General features: G+C 46.9%; 1 protein-coding gene across 3 annotated transcripts in view; it reads left to right on the forward strand.

The window, feature by feature from the left end:
- The window catches only part of KMT2D (lysine methyltransferase 2D), a 2,224,302-nt gene that overhangs the window by 513,087 nt on the left and 1,688,213 nt on the right, over positions 1-23,002 (forward strand). For all 3 annotated transcript variants that reach the window (XM_069653836.1, XM_069653837.1, XM_069653838.1), the window contains exon 13: positions 7,155-7,283. In XM_069653836.1, coding sequence (XP_069509937.1) covers positions 7,155-7,283 — 129 coding nt within the window. The remainder of the gene's footprint in view (positions 1-7,154; positions 7,284-23,002) is intronic.

The raw sequence follows: 23,002 nt of genomic DNA on the forward strand, positions 1-23,002 counted from the left end.
GCGTGCTGGCTCTTCCTCGTCTCAAGATGAGGACGCAGATGGCGCTTCAGAGCTCATGGCTTCAGGCAGTGGATCCAATTTCTAGAATGATACTGGTTCCATCGTTCATGAGGACAGACCACTTGTGGTGGTCGTCTCCCAGCAAGCTGTCGGTGGGCGCTCCCTTTCAGGACCCTTGCCCGCAATTGACTGTCACAACGAACTCCTCCCTTTTGGTTTGGGGGGATGGTGGGGGGGGTGTGACGCTAGATCATAAAGTTTCAGATCGCTGGTCGGCACAGGACAGACTGCTTCATATAAATTATCTGGAGCTTCTGGCTATCTTCCGCGCTGAAAGCATTCAAACCAGGTATTGTCAACAGAGTTTGTTTATGTTTATTGATTTATACCGCGCACAAGGTACCCTAAGGCTTATAGGCGCCGACAAACAAAGTTACATAATGAGTATAACAAGAACAAACAACATTAAGCTCATGAGTGGTCCGTGTCAGCAAGGACAATGCAGTTTCCATGTTCTATAACAAGCAGGGGGTACCAAATCTCCTCCCCTTGTGGATCTTGCCATTCTGATCTGGGAATGGGCCATTCAGCAGTATTTGGCGCGTAGCGGTTCACATCCCGGGCCAGCTGAATGTCACTGTGGATGCCCTCAGCCGGCAGGTAATTGTCAGCTACAAGTGGGAACTGAACATAGATCCTCTCGGACATTTTTCACTGTTGGGGCACTCCAGAAGTGGACCTCTTTGCGACATCTATAAACAAGAAGCTTCCCCTGTATGTTTCCAGGAACGGGCTTGGAGCCACTTCACTCTGGGATGCTCTCGAAATTCCACGGCACAATAGGAAGGCCTACGCCTTTTCCGCCTCTTCCTCTGTTCCATCGGGTGTTACTACGGTGAGTAACTTTATTATAAGTTACTCACCGTAGTGACTAATGTACTGTCCTTAGTCCCCTTTCCTCCATAGGTCCCACCACCTCCAAACCCCCTAATAACACTGGTGTTAGGTAATGTTAATCTATTGTTGACGCGTCTATGGGGACTGAGGTATGGTGCCGGAGGGCAGAGTCAGGGCAGCGCATGCTCCAAGGGCCGCGCCTCTAAATTTAAAGGGGAATGTTTTTTCTGGTGAACAGGTTTGTCTCCCGTCCCTTGGAAGGGACGCCCATGCAGTATGGAGGAAAGGGGACTAAGGACTAGGAGTACATTGGTCACTACAGTGATAACTTATCATTTCTTTGCAGACCCTAAGGTGGAAGCTCAGAAGGTACTGCACTGTCTAAATGTCAGGCGTGCTCTAAAAGTCTACCTGGACAGAACCAAAAGCTTCCGCAAATTGGAGGCTTTGTCACCTTTGGTGGGTCAAAGCCAAGCTATTAGGCTTCCAAGGCCTCCATAGCAAAGTGGATGGTTACGGCCATCCAAGAGTTCTGCGAGTGGCAGCACAAACCCATTCCGGCAAACCTGCATGCCCACGCGATCAGAGCCAAGGCTTTCCAGAGGCACGTTCCGTGGCAGGCTGTTAGGCCAAGTTTGTATGCAGTACCCTTTGGGACCACTACACACAACTAGGACTAAAAGTGTAAACAAAACCAACCTTTGGAAGTCTGTACCACAGTGTTGGTAGCGTTGCTGAGCAGCCAGGCTTATCTCAAGAGCGAATTTGAGCTATAATGATGTTACACAGAGGTCTACAATCAGAAGTATTCAAATGGACTCTTATACTCAAGGTTTCTTGATAAAACACTTATTAATTTATTTCTGTCAGTTATCAAACATTCACTAGAAGTAGGCAATCTATATCACACAAAAATATACTTCAGTACTTTACACGGTACGGGTCTGAGGCATCTAAACTACTTTGAAGGAGGATCAAAATGGCATTCAGAGTACTTTGAAGTAGGAGCAAAAAGGCATAGGTTAATAAAGAATGAGAGTTACTCTTAGACAACGCAAATAGTTTGAGTTCACCAGAGGAGCCAATTCAATGCAATAGGGTACGCCAAAGTCAATGGTCTAAGTCTTCTATAGGATAAAGCAGCTCTGGTAGTTAAACGGAAAAGTCTTTGACCAAGTTCTCCGAAGTAGTTCGTAAAAGAAAGATTCATATGTTTGGTCACAAGCTGACTAGGCCTGCAGGTTGCCAAAGTTTCAAGCACTTACGCAGTGAGAGGTAAGTTCTCTGTCGGGTTGTCACAGTACCGTACAATGAATAAAAAGATGCCGCTGAAGACTTGGTCGCAAAGCTGGCATTTGGCAAATCTTCGATTCTGAAGAACACAAACTGGTGTCCCTCTCCCAGCTTATTTGGTTTCCTGCAGCACTCTGAGGAAAATACTACCCGCTCAGAGAATCGTATCCAGGTGGCTTATGGGTCGAGTTGATTGGTCCCACCAATTCAAAGGGAGAAGCAGTCCTTGCAGGGCTTCTCTGTCTAGATGAACTTGGTGATTCAGACCTGCAGCAGGGCTTCACCGGGCAAACCAACAGTCCAAGAGTTGCAGCAGCCATCCTCTTCAAGCTCTTCGGGTTCCTTCGTTCCAGTGGTCGACTCTGCCTTCCAAGCCAAGAGACTCGCCTTTTATTCAGTTCTCCCATTCATTCCAGCTTAGCTTCCACTCACACAACAGTTTGGCTGTCTTTGCCGTAAAGTCAGCCAGCCAATCACGCCAGAGTGCATTTGGGTCTCCTAGGAGACTAAGCACTGGGAGTTTCAGGCACCTCCCTCACTTCCTGCCCACCCCAGACACTGGGGCGCCAGAGGCGGTCTTCAGTCCTGAAGCCTGCCAAAGCCGAAGGAACAAAGGGACCAAACTTGGTTTGGTGCGCAGAGACAAACTCTAAAAGGACCTTTCCAAAAAGAAACGGCGAAAAAAGACCTGGACCTGTTTAAACAAAGGGGGCTCAGACGCCATCCTAAAAAACATGGCTCCTGCAATTTACCGCTACCGGTGTTCGCGGTTGGGAAAAATCATGTTAGTTGGTTGTAAAATCACTGCCACCAGCCGTTTCCAGAGGGAAGGGTAGCATTTGACTGCTACATGAGTATCTAGACATGGGATACTAGGTAGGAATTTGAAAAGACTAGTAAAGTCAATTTCACTTTACTTTATCTGGGAAACAGTACTTTATCCCAGAGAAGGTATTTAAACCTTGGAAAAGCCTGCTAAGGTTTCCCTGTGTCACTGCACTGAGGGTGCTGTGTGACACACATGAACAATGATGCCTACGGAGTTATCTAAAACTCAATTATCAAAGAGCACAAGACTAAAACACACATCAAAATACATGAGTGGGGGAAAAAGGCCTCACACTCTCCAGCTAAAAAGATCATTCTCAAAATCCAGCAAAGTTGCTGGGGGTCTCTAAGGTGAAGGGAATTGGCACATTTTTGAGAATTTTTCTTGACACAGGCCATCAGCAAGGCGGCTACATGGGCTACGCCTTCAGCCTTCTGAAAGCACTACTGCTTGGATGCCAGCTCCAGGTCAGATGTGGCATTTCTCAGGCAGTGTTAAGGAACTTGTTATCATAAGAGGGGCACCTCTCCACGCTCGGGCTACATTCAGTTGTAATCGCGCATACAGTATGGAAGAAAGGACGGGTTGTAGGAGTAATTAGAAGTTACTCACTGTAATGACTAACATACTCCTAGTCCATAGTCCCCTTTCCTCCATACGTCCCACCATCCTCCCCCTAATAAAACTGGTGTCATTAGGCAATGTTAATATTGTCGACGTGTCAAAGGGGACTGAGGAGTGGCGCCAGTGGGCGGAGTCAGGGGAGCACATGCTCCCAGGGCTGTGCCTCTATGTTTAATGGGTAAGATTTTTTTTTTTTCTTCCCCTGTGGTTAAAAGTTCTGTCTCCCGTCCCTAAAGGTTCCCATTTGGGATGCCCATGCAGTATGGAGGAAAAGGGACTAGGGACTATGGACCAGGAGTACATTAGTCACTACGATGAGGAACTTATAGTTTGGACATAAAGAAAGTGACTGAGCAGGTGAGTTCTGTTCAGTAACCACATTGTATCCTCCATCAGTAATCCACTAAAGAGCGAGGAGCAACCTGGTGTTAACTTAAACTGGCTTATCCAGCAATACAGTTTGGATTTTTACAATGTAAATGGGATGGACCTTTAGAAAAAGACCTGAAAACAAATGTAGTGTTTCAATGGCTTGGACTTGAGTAAAAACTGAAGACCTTCCCTGATCTTCCCGAATCTTCGAAGTACCAAACACCCAAAAAGAGCTCTTCAAAATCATAAACGAAATCAAAAACCCTCTGGGATGAAACAACACACCAACTCCGTCCGCGAAACTCTGCAACGACCTTGCAGACCACTTCAAAAACAAAATCACCGACATCCAACAAACCATACAAAGCAGACCGTCTGATCTTACCACAACCCCAACCTACACCGGGAAGGGGCACCCAAATAAACTACAAAGCTTTCCAGAAATATCAGTGGAGACATTTGTCAAACTGGTGAATGAAAGCAATAACTCAGGGTCCCCCGAAAACCCCTGCCCACCAGACATATACAAATTGATTCTTAAACAAGGAACGCCCATGGAATATCACAGGAACGTCAACCATTCCATCGCAACTGGGAAAGTGCCACAAGCCTTCTAAACCGCATACATCAGGCCACTACTCAAGGATACAGCGGGAAACGTAGAGGACCTTTCCAACTACAGACCCATCTCCAACATACCGTACACAGCCAAGCTGCTCGAAACGTACATATACAAAACAACCCAAGAGTTTATAGAAGAGCACGGCCTACTAGACCAGGCACAAGTTGGCTTCAGACCAATGAAAGGAACAGAATCAGCTCTACTCTCAATATGGGGGGATCTAAAATTCAACGCAGACTCGGACAACAGCACTGCCTTGATACTCCTAGCCCTATCGGCAGCATTTGACACAGTTGACCATGACACCCTCATAACAAGATTAGAAGGACTTGGAATAACAGACACCGCCCTACTATGGATCAAATCTTTCTTAACAGAATAGAAACTGTATGGATGAAACCCTTCAAATCCAGCCCGAGAGATTCCACCTGTGGAGTGCCACAAGGATCAACCTCCTCCCCGCTACTATTCAACATCTATCTGTATCTGCTTATCAGAATCATCAAAAGCCACAGACTCACCTGCTACAACTACGCTGACGATAAAAATAATCTTCAAAATACAAGACAACCCGGAAAGAAACAACGCTTGTATTCTTCTGGATGAACTCCAACTCCCTCAGAATCAACCCAGGCAAAACTGAAATAATGATAGTCATAAAAAATGGAGGAGAAAACCAATTCATCCCTTGGCCAAGGGAACTCGGGACAACCCGAGCACCATCGCCTGGGGGTTCTGATAGACAATCTCACGCTAGAGCCAACAGTAAACGCTCTTGTCAAGAAATGCTTCTTCCTCCTGCGAGCAGCAAAGAGAATCTTACCATTCCTATCGTTCACCAACAAAACAACCACCATCTTCGCACTCGTCATGTCCAAGGTAGACTATGCCAATAGCCTATAGCTAGGCATGCCTGAACTACAGCGCATTCAAAACGCGGCAGCCAGACTACTTCTGAAACTACCCCGAAGAGAACACACTGCACGAGCGCTGAAAACCCTACATTGGCTACCAATAAAACAACAAATGAAATTCAAAACAATGTGCATTACGCACAGAGCAGTACACAACGAAGGAGCTGAGTTCCTAAGAGACAAAACTGCGCCTACATCAACCAACAAGAACTCTCAGATCAAGCATGGACATCCGCCTGGAACCAAAGCCCTACAAAAAAAGGAAACTTGGAGGATCCTCCTTCTCTCACCAAGCCCCGAAAACCTGGAACGACCTTCCAAAGTACATACATAACACAAGAAACCACCGATTATTCAGGAAATTACTCAAAACGTGGCTCTTCACGTCATAACTAGAAAGACTGGCCACAGGGGCACCGACATAACAAACAAAAAACATCAATGAACATAGAGCGACCCCGATACACAACGATCAATCACTGGGAAAAGCCAAGGTAAACATCCCACAACATAAACGGGAGACTGCCGCAATACGAACAAAGACAGTTAACAGAAAGACTAGAATGAATTATCAAGAGGACCATGACCTTAACTATTACCGTCCCCATCAGCCCTAAGGACGAAATGCAGAGGGGGTAAGGAAGCACTACACCACGGGCCCCAATGCAATGGGTGAGAAACAGAATGTTTCATCACTGCACACTGTCCACCAATACAAAGCAGGAAGCACAACGCCCCACCACACCACTACAACTAAACAATAGTCCCAAGGATGTTCACCCCATGGAAACCAAAGAACCAATCAGGATAGAAGGATACGAACGTCTGAATACACAGGCTCACCAATACGGATCCACCAGGACAACACAACAACACGACTCAGACCCTGAACCATTCAAAGCCTTAACCGACCAGGATCACACTAGATAACCTGAGAATAGCTATTACCTGCCCAGTCCCACACCGGAAGATTAGGTTCAGATGCACCTACCAATCAAAACTATACTCAATAGGATACAGTTGGATATAGTTGGATCAGCGCAACATTACCAAAGCGAGTCAGCCCACGAGGAACCAGCAACATCCCAATCCACAGGTATACAACTGTAACAGAACCATAAGCACCTGAATCAGGATACATTCCCCACTAACCCAATCCTCAATCTTCCACATACTTAAACCCACACAAACCACACAACCACCTCTCTCCCAGCAATCCGCACGCACTTTACCACACCGCATCAACAACACAAACTTCACTCGCAGCACCTTCGCCCGATCCGATAGTGGCACCAAAGCCCAGCACTCGGTGTATACCGAGCTGAAGCTGCCAACAGCACACCACCTCTCCCACTCTCCTTCTCCCCCTCCTCCCAACTAACCCTACCCACCCTCCCTGTTTGAAGATCTGCCAGAGCGCCTGGGGACCAATTCCGTTGGTGACGGTGCGCTATACAAGTACCTCGAAGTTTAACTTTATTTCCAGCAGATATCCATGCAGAACTTTTCATTTTTTTGTTCGAGAGAAATAAATGAATGTGTGCTTCTCTTTTAGCAGATGTCTCACTTTTGCGACATAAACACTGACTCCTTCCTTTTTCAGGGACGTAGCAGCAGTTTCCCTGGAAGGCGTCGCCCCCGTGGTGGAAGTGGCGGAGGATGTGGAAGTAGCGGCAGAGGACGAGGAAGATCGCGTTTAAAATCCACAACGTCTTCCATTGAAACTCTAGCGGTAAGAAGACTGCTTGTATCCTCATCCTGCAACCTAAATCTGTTTTTAAAAGCTCCATAGGTTTGTGTTATAAGATGATTTGATTTATTAGGTGACACATGCAGACTAAACTGGTGAAGGCCTCTGTATTGCAGCTGCTAGCAGAAAAGCCACATCTTAAAAGCTTTGCAAAATTGTAAAAGCATTAAAGCTCTGAATGTAGTAAGGAAAGGTTATCCAGAGCTTCATCCCAGAAATGTCCAATCTGCAATCCTGTGCCCCCATCCCCTTAATTTAAAATTGGATCTAGGGATGCTCAACAAAAGGCTGAACGTCAACCGGTACTGAACATTTTGTAATCTGGCTAATTGATTATCAGGAATGGCCAGATAGTTATAATCTGGTTTAAAATGAATAAGGGCAAGGACACCTGTAAGCAATCGTGCACCATCAATGTAAAACATTTCTTCTAAGTAAACAAAGCTTAAAACATGTTAATTTGAAAAGATATCGAAGTGAGATGACCTATCCAGACAATGCTCAAAATAAAATGCTAGGTTTTTTCATTTGGAGACTGAAGGTAATGTATTGCTGGTTGACTTGCAGAATAGTGCACTAGTTGGTGGCTGAAAGCATCCTTCATATTTGGACTCAACATCTATATGATCTTGTATTAACGCAACAGCATTGCATGCTAAAACCATTTAAATTATCAGCTTAGGTTAGTGAAATGCTCACCCTGGGAAGTGGAGGAATTTGGAGTTCACACAAACGAGACCTTTCTATGCACCCGTTCTATTGGTAGAAGCCCATTTCCATGTTGGTTTCAGACTGGTTAAGATGCATGGCTTTCTGCTCTGCAGGTGTATTTAGGCTCTGTTTCTGGTAAGTTACCTTGGTTTTGTGCTTTGTGCACCAGTTCGCAAAACACCTCACCGTTTACATCTGAGCAGCCACTAGAGAGGAGCAACTTTACTCTTGTTTCACTTTGCTTCTGCCCCACTAAAAGAAGGATGAGGCATTGTTGAAAATGCATCTGTCTGATGGAGGACCTTGGACCTTGGTAGTGGGTAAGACTTGTGCCCGCATACAGATTTCTCAAGACATTGCTCCATTATTCACTGTATAGCAATCTTGGATATGCCCTTGGGGTGGTTGGCAAGGTTTAATCTGTATCTCTCTTTATCTAGTGTCCCTTCTATGGGTGCATGAGACCTCGCCTCCCGTGTGAATCCTCCACCACACAAGTACCATATTTCCTGTTTCTTTTGTGTAACCCGTTGGGGGCCCTTTATCAACCATAGCCTTAAAACAGCCTGTGCACAATCTTTCAGCATCTCAACCTAGATCTTAATGTTCGTGGTAATCTGGTTGTGTGCCTCAAAATATACATTTCGAAGGGATTGTGTCCTCCGACGTATTCCTCATCTTAGATATCGCCTTCCAGCTCTGCTGGCCTCGGAAAATTTTCTCTAGAGGGCGCTGCGCGTCGACGTCCTCCGAGTCGATGTCCCTCGACAGCCGCCGTATCGACGTCATCCTGGCTATAAAGGCTGCGCGCAGCGCCCGTTGCTCAGTTCCGTTTTTCCGCGCTTACTCAGTGCCTCGGAATACCGTTGCTCAGTTTTGTCAGGTTAAACCTATTTACCTCGAGTTATTCGATCCGTACTCTATGGCTTCTTCGTTGGAACCGACAACTCCTCGATCCGGCTTCAAAAAATGCCGAGATTGTGGGAAAAAGATGTCGCTGACTGACCCTCACAGAGTTTGTCTGTGGTGTTTGGGAGCTGAACACCATTGTTCGGAGTGCGAGGACTGTATGTCCATGACAGCTAACGCCGTGAAGGAGCGTAGGGGGAAGCTGGTGAAAGGTAAGACTTTTAAAGCTTCTTCGTCGACGAAGTCGAGACATTCGTCTCCTCGTCACAATTCGCGCTCCAGATCTCGGAGTGGGTCTCATCACTCCTCGAGATCGAAGCACTCGAAGAGGAGATGTCGAAGATCCCCTTCTCCGTCTTCCTCTTCCTCTGTTTCGCCAAAGAGAATCCCGTGCCCCACGAAACATAGTTCCCGTGCTGAATGGGAGGAATTCCGCAAAAATATGATGAGCGTCTTCGAGAAAGCGGCCTCGACCCCCTCGAAGACTGCCGAGAGCGATGCTCTGGTCGAAAGACCCGAAGGTCAAAAACGCCGCGAGTCGCAGTACCCGGCGAAGGAAACCTCTCGAGCGCGTCACAAACCCTCGAGTAGGACTATGACCTCCAAACCTTCTTCGAAGGTTCCGTCGACAAAGGTTCCGTCGACGAAGGTTCCGTCGATGTCTTCGACGCCGTTGTCGAAGGGACCTTCGACACACGAGTCTGTCGACTCGACGCCAGCTTCGACACCGGTGTCGACGCCAAGAAAAGTCACGGTTACGACACACCCAGTGACTATCCCCAGGTCCTCGACGTCGATGGCTTCGAGATTGTCTAGCAGAATCCCAATTCTGTCGAGGTCTTCGAGGCCTCCGCCTTTGTTTTCGACGCCACGCTCAAAGCCTTTGACGTCGACGACATTGACGTTTTCGAGGCCGATTATGACAAGTTCGGCACCCTCTGCCTTGGAAATGGGGTTTACACTCTTTATGAGTTTAGAACAATTGAGAACTATGTCCTCAATTATGGAAGAGGGTGAATTGTCTGAACAGGAAGACACATTTGAGTTGCAGGGACCTGTAACCCCAATTTGAGAGGAATTTTCCTCTGAAGAACGTAGGTTAAAGGATCTTCATGATTCCTTACATGAGGCAAGTGGGTTAAACACCTCTCCTGAGGTGGAGTTTGCTAGGCCAGACCCGGGGGAACATGCTGAAACCCCCTATAGAGCCTTAATGGCCAGGATCACAGAGTTTATGGGGTGGTCTACACCTTCACAATCTTTCCAACAAGATGACCTCACGGATATTCTTGACAAAGGCCCACAGGAGGATCCTGTGGTGCCTTTTCATAAAGCTCTTCAGAGGAAGATTATGACGAACTGGGAAACCCCAGATGTCGTACCGGCAGTAAATAAAAAACTGTCTACAAAGTACAGGGTATCCTCTACAGACCCGGAGTTTTTGTCTAAACACCCATCCCCAGAAAGTCTGGTGGTACAGGCAGCATCCTCTACCGATGTCAAGACGGCTTATCCTACCGTCCCACAGGACAGGGACGATAAAAAATATGATGCTATGGCAAAGAAAGTTTTTTTCGACATGTAGCATGGCGTTAAAATCTGTTTGCACCCTTGCTAGATTCAGCCATACACTTTGGGAGTGTGCTTCTACAGCGGCTGACTGCATCCCGGAGGGAGAAGAAAGGGATGCGTTCCTGAATATTATACAGGACGGTAAAGACGCTATGTGCGAATCCCTCCAGACGGGCATTGATTCGGCTGACAGTATCAGCAGAGCAATGGCGGCAAGTACAACAACCAGGGGATTCGCTTGGTTGAGAAAGTCTGGTTTTGCCCCAGATGTGCAAGCCAGGCTCTTGAACATGCCATTCGATGGCTCTTTGTTCGGGAAAAAGGCGGATGACAGTTTAGAGAAACTGCAAACTTCAAAAGCAGCAGCAAAATCCCTAGGCGCTGCAATCCGTCGGACACCTTTTCGTCCCACAGGAACCTCTGCGAGGGGCAAGTCCTTTCGCTTCTACTCCGCATTCGGAAGAGGTAGAGGACGACCGGCTCAAAGAAGAACTACCCGAGGTGGACTGGGTAGATATTCAAAAGCCGCAGCAACAGCAGGTGCCTCTTTACCACCGGCATCTGCATCAGCCGCCCCAAAACCACTCTGAGGACTTCCCTCACAGGACACCTGTAGGAGGCAGGTTGACTCAACATCTGGCGGTATGGCAGGCTATCACGTCAGATGCTTGGGCATTGGAGACAGTTGCCCAAGGTTACTGCCTGCCTTTCCTACGCATACCTCAGAGTCATCCACCGGGGATCAGCTCTCAGAAAGCTCCAGATCCGCTCCTCTTGCAGGAAATTTTGGACCTGCTAGAGAAAGGTGCCGTAGAACCGGTACCTGTAGCGGAGAGGAACAAGGGCTGGTACTCCCCTTACTTTCTCATTCCAAAGAAAGACGGAGGACTGAGACCCATCTTGGACTTGCGAGAATTGAACAAATTCCTCAGGAAAGACAAATTCAAGATGGTCACTCTTTCTCAGATCCTCCAGGCCCATCAGTTCCAAGACTGGTTGGTATCTCTGGACCTTCAAGACGCTTATTTCCATGTGCCTATCCATCTCAAACACAGGAAATACCTGAGGTTCGCAATTGGCAACTCTCACTATCAATTTCGAGTGCTGCCATTTGGGCTGACCTCCGCCCCGAGGGTCTTCACCAAGTTAATGTCGGTAGTGGCGGCAAGTCTAAGGAGGGAAGGGATTCACGTCTACCCCTACCTGGACGATTGGTTGATCAGGGCTGTTTCTTCGGAACAAGCTCAGATCCAGCTAAATCACGTGTGCCACTCCCTTCACAGACTGGGCTTCTCCCTCAATTTAAAGAAGTCACAAATGATACCATCGCAGAGACTCCACTTCATAGGAGCGATCCTGGACACTTCCCTGGGAAAAGCCTCGCCACCAGAGGTGATGGCTCAAGATATTCTACAGATGGTTACCAAGTTCCAACATGCCCAACGTCTCCCAGCCTTCGACTTTTTGAGGTTGCTAGGCCTCATGGCATCCTGCATTTTCCTAGTGCCAGAGGCTCGCCTGAGAATGAGATCCCTCCAGTGGGCACTGAGGACTCAGTGGTCACAATTCTCAGGGAGAATGACAGATCTTCTTCAGGTTCCAGACAGGGTGGCTCGAGACCTTGAGTGGTGGGCCTGTCAGGAGAACATTCTGAAAGAACAGTTTTGGCAACCTTGGCCGGAGATAACAGTAGTCACGGATGCCTCACTCACGGGGTGGGGAGCCCACGCCAACGACTTGACCATCAGCGGTCGTTGGTCTCCATCGGAGTACAGACTACATATCGACCTGTTAGAGCTGAGAGCCATCAGACTTGCGCTGAAGGAGTTCCTGCCAGCTGTACAAGGGAAAAACGTCCTGATAATGACGGACAACACAGTGGCCATGCATTACCTCAACAAAAGAGGAGGCGTAGGATCACTACCCCTGTGCAGAGAGGCGATGCAGCTCTGGTTTTGGGCAATCCAAGAAGGAATCTCTCTATCGGCAGTTCACCTAGCCGGAGAGAAGAACTTGACAGCGGACGCTCTGAGCAGGCAGAGCACAGTCTCTCACGAGTGGGAGCTAGCTCAGGAAGTCCTTCAAGAGATCTTTGCCTTTTGGGGAACCCCTCAGGTAGATCTGTTCGCCACCAGCCTCAACAGGAAGTGCGATCTGTTCTGCTCAAGGGAATTTCCCCCGAGAGGAGCTCTGGGAGACGCGTTAATAGTGGACTGAGAGTTTCCGCTTCTGTACGCGTTCCCACCGGTCCCTGTCATTCCTCAAATGATCAGGAGGTTGAGAAGATTCCGGAGAACCATGATCCTAATTGCCCCGGATTGGGCCAGGAGAACGTGGTACCCGGACCTTCTAGACTTGTCCATCTGCCCTCCAATTCGACTTCCACTCAGAGAGAACCTACTCTCACAGAAGGGAGGTCAGGTTCTCCATCCAGACATCAAAACCCTCAACCTTCACGCTTGGCTTCTGAAAGGCTGAGGTACAAGGATTGGGACCTCCCTGATGATGATATGGAGGTGTTGCTTTCGGCAAGAAGGCCAGCAACAAAATCTTTATAGCGCTGCCGTTGGAACAGATTTTGCAGCTGGTGTAGAGAACAGAATGTCTACCCTTTTTCATGTGGTACACCAATGGTTTTGTCCATCCTACTATATTTGGCAAATTCAGGCCTTCAAGTTGGCACCATTAAGGGCTATCTCGCAGCGCTATCCATCTTTAAGCGCACTGCGGAAGAACCATCCTATTTCAAGTTACCCTTGGTAATACAATTTCTAAAGGGGTTAACCAATGTTTATCCCCCAAGACCATTCCAAGTTCCCCTACGGGATTTAAACTTAGTCCTAACTTTCCTGATGGGCACACCTTTCGAACCACTCCATTCTTGTTCGTTAAGATTCCTTACCCTTAAAACTGTTTTATTAATAGCACTTACATCTGCTAGAAGGGTGAGCGAATTACAAGCTCTTTCTTGTAAACCCCCTCACACTATCTTTCACAAAGACAAAGTTGTCCTGCAAGGGAAGCCTAATTTCCTCCCAAAGGTGGTTTCTGAATTCCATATCACTCAGAAGATTACCCTACCATCTTTCTATCCTCCTCCTCACCCGGGGAAAGAGGAAGAGAGGTTACACAGGCTAGACCCTAGAAGGGCTTTAAGTTTTTACATCAGTAGACTAGCCAGGATAAGACGGGCAGACCAGCTGTTTGTAGGTTACACAGGTCACAAGCTGGGGTTACCAATAACTAAGCAGACCATTTCCAGATGGATCATTCTAGCCATTCTGGAATGTTATAAATTGGCAGGAAAAGAGCCCCCTCAAAACCTTAGGGCTCATTCGACCAGAGGTATTGCAGCTTCATCGGCCCTCAAAAGAGGTGTGCCGGTTAAAGACATCTGTGCGGCCGCTACATGGTCGTCTGTCCATACCTTTACACGATTTTACAACTTGGATTCCTCCTCCAGTCAAGAGACTAGGTTTGGAAGGGCTGTACTGCATTCTATTCATCAATAGAAGACAGCGTGAAGTCAGTACTCCCTCCTCCAATAATAGAATACTGCTATGGGAGCCTATCTAAGAGGAATACGTCGGAGGACACAATCCCTTTGAAGAACAAGTTACTTCTTACCTTGTAATGTTCTTTCGACGGGATGTTCCTCTGACGTATTCCTCATCGACCCTCCCATCCATCCCCGCAGTTCTACTTCCCTTGTTGCAGCTTACGCTCCTTCAGGGTGATTAGTTTAGTCCAGAAAGAATTATTGTGGGCTACAAAACGGAACTGAGCAACGGGCGCTGCGCGCGGCCTTTATAGCCAGGATGACGTCGACGTGGATACGGCGGCTGTCGAGGGACATGGACTCGGAGGACGTCGACGTGCAGCGCCCTCTAGAGAAAAAAATTTCCGAGGCCAGCAGAGCTGGAAGGAGATATCTAAGATGAGGAATACGTCGGAGGAACATCCCGTCGAAAGAACGTTACAAGGTAAGATGTTCTTCTGTATTACTATAGCAGGAATCCAGCTTTTGCTCCTCTGCAGGTAGTAAATGTCTGTGTTCCAGGATTTTTGGATGTTCAAATTTCTGAATATCCCCAAAATAATGTAAACAAGGAAGCCCCAAGGAAAGTGGTGCTACAATAGAACGGTGGATAGCAGTATCTGTAGCGCCTGGATGTAGAGATTTTATCAAGGAAACCTGAACACTTATTTTGAACCTGAAGTTACGCTTCGAAATTAGATCTTCAGTTTGGTCTCATTTTTAAACCATGAATGCAGACTTGTTTTCTTTATGGTATTGCATTACAAACATTTCAGTTCTGAAGTTTATTGAATGACTGCACTTGGAGTTAGAATCTTTTTGCCATTGTTGTAGTTTATTTATTTTTTAGACCATTGATATGTGCCACTTAAGAATTTGTTTATTAACTCCAGTTCATTGTAGTCTGAGGAATCTGATGTCATCAACCCTTTCCCAGAGGTAGACTCTCCTCCTGTAGAGAGGGGATGGCAGTCGCTATCTGATCCCGACCATGGGGGTGGCTATGCGTGGGAGGATCCCATGGGGGAGAGGTGACCTAAAAAGGGGCTGGGGTTGAGATGTTAGACAAGACATGGTATCCCCCTTTCTCATTTAGGGATAATCCTCTCCATTCCTTATGCCCTTATGACATATGTAGAAAAAGAAACCGCAAACCTAACAATTCCCTACATGTTCACAACCCAAACTACACAACTGGGAAGAGGAATGAAGATCCACAGAGCCTGATAACCAACACGATGTAGTTGGACGTAGTGGTGCTGTGGCGGGATCTTTAAAACCCAAACAGCTGTTGCTGGAAGGAGAGAAATAGACCGGATCAGTTGGCTCCCGTAGGAAGAAGGAACGGCTCGGCCAGAGCCTAGTTCCATGCTAGGCCCACGAATGTGGGAGGAAGAGACTGAAGTGCTGCTCAATGCTGAAGGACTGCTGAGGAGGAGAAGCCAGAATTTGAGCTCTCGCGTTGCACGGGCAGTGACAGCGGAACGCTGCCCCCAGATCTGATGCAAAGAGCAGGGAAAGGATGGGGATGCGTCTGCGACCTGCTGGGTGAATTGCAGAAACCACAGAAGCTTGCGAGGGATGCTGAAGCAGCCGCACATAACCGGTGAGCCCAGCTGGGCTGAATTAGATGCCGGGGAACTTCATGGTAAATGCTGTGCCCCATGGGAAAGGGCAGATAGCCCTGTAGAGGTAACGAAAAGTAACAAGCTGTTAAGAGGGTTGCTAACCCATTGGGCATTAAAAGCATGGCAAAGGCTGAAGAATACCTGCAGTCCACATTGAGAAACGTCTGAACTTTTGTGAGCAGCCTTGGCAGGATAGTGAACCAGGTGATTGTGTGCGTCTGGGACCCACAAGTAGATAAACTCAAGGAAGATACATGCCCTAGGATTTTGAACTGCATGCCATGTGGAAAGGACATGTGGAGGAAAGGGAGTATTTTCCTTGGGGGTAAATTCCAACACTTAGAGGAGAGGGTTATCCTCTTGGACCAAAAGGAACTTGAGTATTCTTTTGGACTTTTTGTTTTGCTGGATAGAAACCTGGGGAAGGGAGCCATTACCAGGAACTTTGAATACCATCTAAGTGGAAGTCTTTGTTGGAGTTTTACTTTTTTGTTCACCTAAGGTGATCAGGGTATTGTCTCTGGCTTCAAAAGTGCATACATGTTCAAGTTAGTTTCAATATGCGAGGGCTAGGATAGGATTTTGGACACAGGATATTTTTTGCTTTGGATATCTTGAGACCGCGCAGACCCTTAGTTTTTGGTTGAGGTAGGGGAAATATCTCTTGTATAATTATAAATTTTTCATTTATAACGCGCTTAATACCAACGTGTGGGTTCTGAGCTCAGGATCGGGATTTGAACCTGTTACGCTGCCTTGTCTTGCTTCCAAGACAAACACATTGCCCCTGAGCTATCCTTCCTCTGGGATAAGGCATTTCCCAACCCCCTTTATTATTTGAAATAAAGGTTTGTAGCCAGAAACACGAGTCCTCCGTGTCATTGTAAGGACTTAGACTTTACTCTTGAAAGGCTAATGAATGTTTTCTGTAACTTTAAGTAAAGTCTTCAATTAAAGACGGGTGAGCTTTGTGAGTCCTCCCCTTTTCATTGCTAAAACTCAAGCAGCCAGAGTTAGCCGACTTTTTTTTTCTTCTTCTTACAAAGTCAAACAACTTCTTTGCTAAAACTCCCAACATTGTCAAGAAAACTGGTTATCAAACTCTAAAGAAACTACATTTCCCTAAGTCTAGTTGCCTCTGGTAGCTTCAAGACCTGTCTTTTCCTGTACACTCCCAGCTCTTCTTGAACTCGCCCTCTATCAAAGCTGTTTTGTATTGAATTGTATTGTTTATTTATAGAGCGCACATGGCCGTTAAGCAACTGGGCGCTTGCAAAGAAATAAAACTTAGGTTACAGGTACAAGAATATTATACAATTTCTTACATTACAGGATCATATATCGGGCATTTCTTATGTTACAAAGTCCAAGAATATTTACAATTTCTTATGTTACACATTCATATGTCAGGCAGAACTTATATTATTATATATAGTACTATATATACTGATGACACATGGATTGCAATGTCACATGGCTTACAGGTAGGATATGTTTCATATATTTACACAATATTTGATGCAGTTGAGGCATTTAGCAGTCGTTAGTATGAAGCCATAATTTGACGTTAGCTTTGAACACATGAAGGGAAGGGGTAGCTCTAAGTGAGTCTGGGATAGAGTTCCAAAGATGAGCTGCTAGTATTATAAAGCTGGACCCTCCAGTTCTTTTCAGTTTGAAGTTGGGGATTTTGATACTATTTGTGTGGGTCTTTCTGATGCGGCGTTCTGAGGTGTGCTTGGTGAATCTCTCTGTGAGGTAAGCAGGTGCTTTGTTGTTCAGACAGTTGTGTAATATTCAGAGTTTTGAGTTTAATACGGTCGTTGATGCCCAGCCAGTTGACAGCTCGCCTTTGGTCAGATATGTGCTGCCCTTTAGGGATTCCTAGTGCTGTTCTGAGGGCGTTGTTCTGCAGGGTTTGGAGTTTGTTGGTGTTGTGTTTACTGGTGCCTAGGAACAGTGCATTACAGTAGTCTAATTTGGAGAGGATGAGGGCTCGTGCAATTGTGGTACAGCTGTCTGTGGATAGGTATGGTTTGCAAGCGTGGATAAGTTTGCAGGTGTAGCTGGTAGCAGAGGCTGTAACGTTAACTTGCTTGTCAAGGGTAAGAGCTGAATCTAGGTGGAATCCTAGGGTTTTGACTTCCTTAGCTACCTTGATTTTGATATCGTCAATAGTAATGAAGTTGTACGAGTCAGATAATTTGTTATGTTTACTGGTAGACCCGATGATTAAGAGCTTGGTCTTGTCGTCATTGAGTCAAAGGCCATGTGTGGCCATCCAGGTTTGGATAATTTGGTAGATTTTATTTATGTGGCTAGTGTCATTGTCGTAGTCTCCCTTGATTGGGATAAGAATTTGGGTATCATCAGCGTAGTTGGTATATGAGACCCCTAGTTTGTCCAATATGTCAAAGAGAGGCTTTGTAAAAATATTGTACAAAGTGGGGGAAACACATGACCCTTGGGGGACGCGACAACTTGATGCGAAGAACCACAAACTTGGCTAACAAATGTCACATCACCAAATTACTCCTTCAACCTCTTGCTCCATCAACTTGACCTCCAAACCTGCAACAGAATTCAGGTAGGGTATCTGTTTGAATTCTCAGTCATTCTAAACAATCTATACTTTACTGAAATCCATCTGCCGCCTTGACCACTAGTTCCAGCTTCCAACTGAAAGTCTGGACGATGAGTATTTAGGCAGGAGGCGAACAGATCCACACTTGATGGACACCACTTGTCCTGTAGCCGAAGTATGACTGCTCTGTGTAGCTTCCAGTTGCTGTAATCTACGAGGCATCCGGAATTGCAGTCCGTCTCCACGCTGGCTACACCTGGGAGGGAGTGCCCAGTCACTAAAATCTGATGCCCTAGACAGAAATGGCAGACATTCTTGGCTAATTCTGCTAATTGCTTGGGCCTTGTGCCACAGGGGTGATTGATATTTCACTGACACGTTGTCCTGCTTTAGGAGGGTGCAGCAGCTTGCTCTGCCCGCTGGCGAAGGAGCGGACTGATGCTAGGAAGGCCAGGCAGTGTATATGCAGTTCCAGCTCGTAAAGGGACTATTTCTCTCACTGTCGAGTTTGAGTCTCATCTCGCAGCCCAGCCTTCTCAAATAGCATCTGATTCTATCATAGCCTCCCTGAAGATTGATGGAGTCATGAAAACGTGCGTTTGGAGGAGAAGCTAATACAGGAAAACCTGGCTGGCAACAGAGTGCGTGCCTTGTCACCAATTTTTAAACATTGTTCCAGGAGTCCCGGGCTCAAAAGGCAGCAGCAGCAGGGCCATCATGCCTTACACTGGAGAGCCACAACAATGGCTTTCCCCCTCCCCCACCAAGGGGAACATTTGTGCTATGGAGGGAGTTGTTTCCAGCCACCTGCAAGAAAAATTAAGTGCGAAAAATACAAGTACCAGAATCCTTAGTCCATTAACTTGCAACACCTGAAAAGGAAATGAAGACATGCCTGAAAAAGCAAAGAAATGCAGCCTCCCTGAAGATTGATGGAGTCATGAAAACTTGCGTTTGGAGGAGAAGCTAATGCAGGAAAACCTGGCTGGCAACAGAGCGCCTGCCTTGGCACCAATTTTAAAAAAATGATTCTATCACCAATTCTGGTGCTGATCTGAAAATCGCCCTGCCTGGGCCTGTGTGGATGTTTTCCAGCCACCAGAGTAATTGCCATTCTTGGGAAAGCGCACTTGCTGTGCACGAGACCCTGATGCAGATGTGAGCCTTTGTAACCACAGGGAAGGTCTGGGATCTAGTCTGAATGGAAAGGGACAGTAAACCTATCACTCTGACAAGGGCCCCGAGATGGTCTTTCCTCAGAAGTATGCGAATCGCCATCTTGGTCGAATGCATCTTCTACATGCTAAGTCTGAGGCAAGATTCTATTGTATATTTCGAAACCCAGAAACTCCATGCAGTGTGCTGTCGTCCTTAAAGGGTTTCTCTGTCGAGGCGAACGTGCTGATTCGAAGCGGCAGAAGGGCTTCACCAGGCAAACCAACGGTCCAGGAGTTGCAGCAGCTGTCCTCTTCAAGCTAGTTTTCGGTTCTTTTGTTCCAGTGGTCGACTCTGCCTTCCAAGCCAAGAGACTCACCTTTTTATCCAGTTTCGTCCCATTCATTCCAGCCTAGCTGCCACTCACTCAGCAGGTTGGCTGTCCTTGCCGGACAGTCAGCCAGCCAATCACGGCAGAGTGCATTTGGGTCTCCTAGGAGACTAAGCACAGGGAGTTTCGGGTACCTCCCTCACTTCCTGCCCACGCCAGACACTCTGGTGCCAGAGGTGGTCTTCAGTACTGAAGCCTGCCAAAGGCGAAGAAACAAAGGGACCAAACCTGGTTTGGCGCGCAGAGACAAACTCTAGAAGGACCTTTCTAAAAAGAAATGGCAAAGAAAAGACCGGGACCTGTTTAAACAAAGGGGGCTGAGACGCCATCTTGAAAAACATGGCTCCTGCGTTTTAACGCTACCGGTGTTCGTGGTCGGGAAAAATCATGGTAGTTTGTTGTAAAAAAAACACTGCCACCAGTCATTTTGAGGCTAAAGGGTAGCATTTGGCTGCTACGTGAGTTTCTAGACATGGGGGATACTAGGTAACCCCTCCAGCACTCTGTTGTAAGATAGGGTGTGCTGGGTCTAGGTATTTGAAAAGACTAGTAAAGTCAATTTCACTTTACTTTCTCTGGGAAACAGTACTTTATCCCAGAGATGGTATCTAAACCTTGGGACAGCCTAAAAGGCTTCCCCTGTTCCCCTGTGTCACTGCACTGAGGGTGCTGTGTGAGACAAATGAAGATGCCAATGGAGTTGTCTAAAACTCATAATCAAATAACACAAGAGTAAAAGGCATTCGAAATACATGTGTGGGGAAAAAGGTTTGCATCTCTCCAGGTAAAAAATTCAAGTCCTCAAAATCCAGCAAGTTGCTGGTGGTCTCTAAGGTGAACGGAATTTGCACATTATGCAAATTCTCCTTAAAAGGGAGGTACTCGTCAAGGCCAGGGCGTAGTCTACTTTGAGGTGCTAAGGACACAAATGGAAGCATTTTGTGACTGGGTGCCGGTCGCAGAAGAGCAACCCTCTGAAGGTCCCGGCCCTAAAGTACTTCGTATTTATTGCCATTGGCTAAATCGGGGCACGCCTCCATCGAGGTACATCTGGTGGCTATCTCCTGTTATACCAGCCAGGTCTCCGGGACGGTCTTCACTGTGGTCGCACCGTCTAGTCAGAGTTCATCAAGGGACTGGTCTGCTAGTTTCTGCCAGTGAAGGCTCCGGCCCGGCCGACTAGGCTCATGTGCCCCCCATTCGAGCCTATGCATTCAGCTTCGCTCAACTTTGTCGTGAAAGACCGCTTTCCTCGTGGCAATCACTTCTGCAAGAAAGAGTAGGTGAGATCCAGGCCCTGTCCTGCAAGCAACCTTATTTGACTTTCCACGAGATGGTGGTGCTGCGGACGCACCCCTCCTTCATGCCCAAGGTTCCGTCGGAATTTCTTCTCAACGAGCCCTTGGTGTTGACTGTGTTTTTTCCAATGCCTTTGCCGCCGGCTGAAAGGACTTGCCACTCGCTGGATGTGGCTCGAGTGCTGAAGTTTTGTGGCCCGCACGTAGAGTTTCCGGAAAACTTCTCCGTTTTTTGTGAACTTTGATCCTGTGAACCATGGGAAGGCCCTGTCCAAGGGTTCCATTTCCAGATGGCTCTCCGTCTGCATCCCCCATTGTCACCGGTTGCCAAACCGACCGCTGCCTGGCCGTCCGAGAGCCCATTTTACCAGAGCGATTGCTGCAACGACTGCGTTCCTGTCTGGTGTGCCCCTGCTGGACATCTGCAGGCCTGCTACATGGAGGTCAACAGACGCCTTCACAAAATTCTACTACGTCGGCAGGGATTCCAGGGAGGAGTCCAGATTCCTAACCTGTAACTGTTGTTCTCCAGCATGGGTATGGCATGGATTCACATGCGGACCCTCCCGTCTGTTCCTCTGCGGCTCGGTTCTACTGCCACTTTACGTGCTACCAAATCTAAAGATGGCTACCTGAGGAGGGGCTTAGGGAGAGGGCAGTCATTGGCTGGGGGCAGTATGACCCAGAGTGCCTTGATCGGTTTATAGGAGAGAGACAGTTTAGAAATGAAACGGAAACTTTTTTTTTCTTTTACCGGGGATTCCCAGCCTGGCGGGAATATTCATGAGCATGTGACTCAATGCCAGACCCATGCTTGACAACAGTTAGATAAGTAACTTGTTCCTTCCCCCACCCCTCTTGCAATAAAGGGGTTATGAATTGTTTGACACAAAGAGGAGACTTTAAGCGGGACCATTTTAGTGCGGGGTTTGAACTTAAAAACCCTAGGCACAGCAAATAGTTCCCTGGAACTTGATTTTGCCTGCATTATTTAAGTAACGCATACAAAACTGGCTGGTTCCAATCCACAAACTGGTTTCAGTGTGCATGAGTTTCACCAATGATGGTCCCTGATTGGTTCGGCTGAGTTGCTATGCTCACCTGACTTTTGGTTTAAGAGGAGTCCTACAGCCATTCCCCAGAGATGTGAAGGGGAGCCAAGTATCCTGCATACCTGTGAAGACATCGAAAGACGGGTGGACCAATCCTGAGAAGGCCTGGCTGTTAGGCAAGAATTGATGTAGTAACCCTGTGGCAGACTACACACCACTTGGCCTATTGGTATTTGGTAACCCACCTATTGGTATAGGCCCGCACTACACATGTTGGTAGTGTGACTGAATGAAATCCACAAATACAAGTAGCTAAGTAACACTTGCACTCAAGGTTTGTTATAAACAGTTATTTATTAACAGTAGTTTTAAAATAATTCTTTAAAAAGGGCAATATATGCAACAATCAAATACACTAAAATACTTATTCAGAATCAACACAAAGCTAGTAGATACTCTTTAGAGATGCACTTCCTACACCCAGAGGTGACTTCACTAACTAGGACAGTAATTGCATTTATCACTTTACATACACTTTGTAGAGCATTTGAGCACTTTAAATCTTCCATTGAATTCTAGATAACCTTCCCAGCAATATTAGTTTAAAACCTAACCTTCCCAGCAATATTAGTTTAAACCCATTGCATCACGTATGAGTGACAGTAGGTACCATCAAATGGAATAGTCTCTGCAGGGAGCCAGGACAGCCAAAGCCTATGGAGCTGAGGCACTTCTTAGATAGTAAAAGTCTTGCACAATGTTAGAGTTTCTTTAAGAAAAATCACTGTAGGGTTACAAGCTGTTAATCCTGTGAAGGGTAGATCTAAAATGAACTCTAGCAAAGCAGCTACTGCAAGTCTCAA

The sequence above is a fragment of the Ambystoma mexicanum genome, chromosome 3q (assembly GCF_040938575.1).
Source record: "Ambystoma mexicanum isolate Mex_15411 chromosome 3q, UKY_AmexF1_1, whole genome shotgun sequence".
NCBI classification, from domain to species: Eukaryota; Metazoa; Chordata; class Amphibia; order Caudata; family Ambystomatidae; genus Ambystoma; species Ambystoma mexicanum.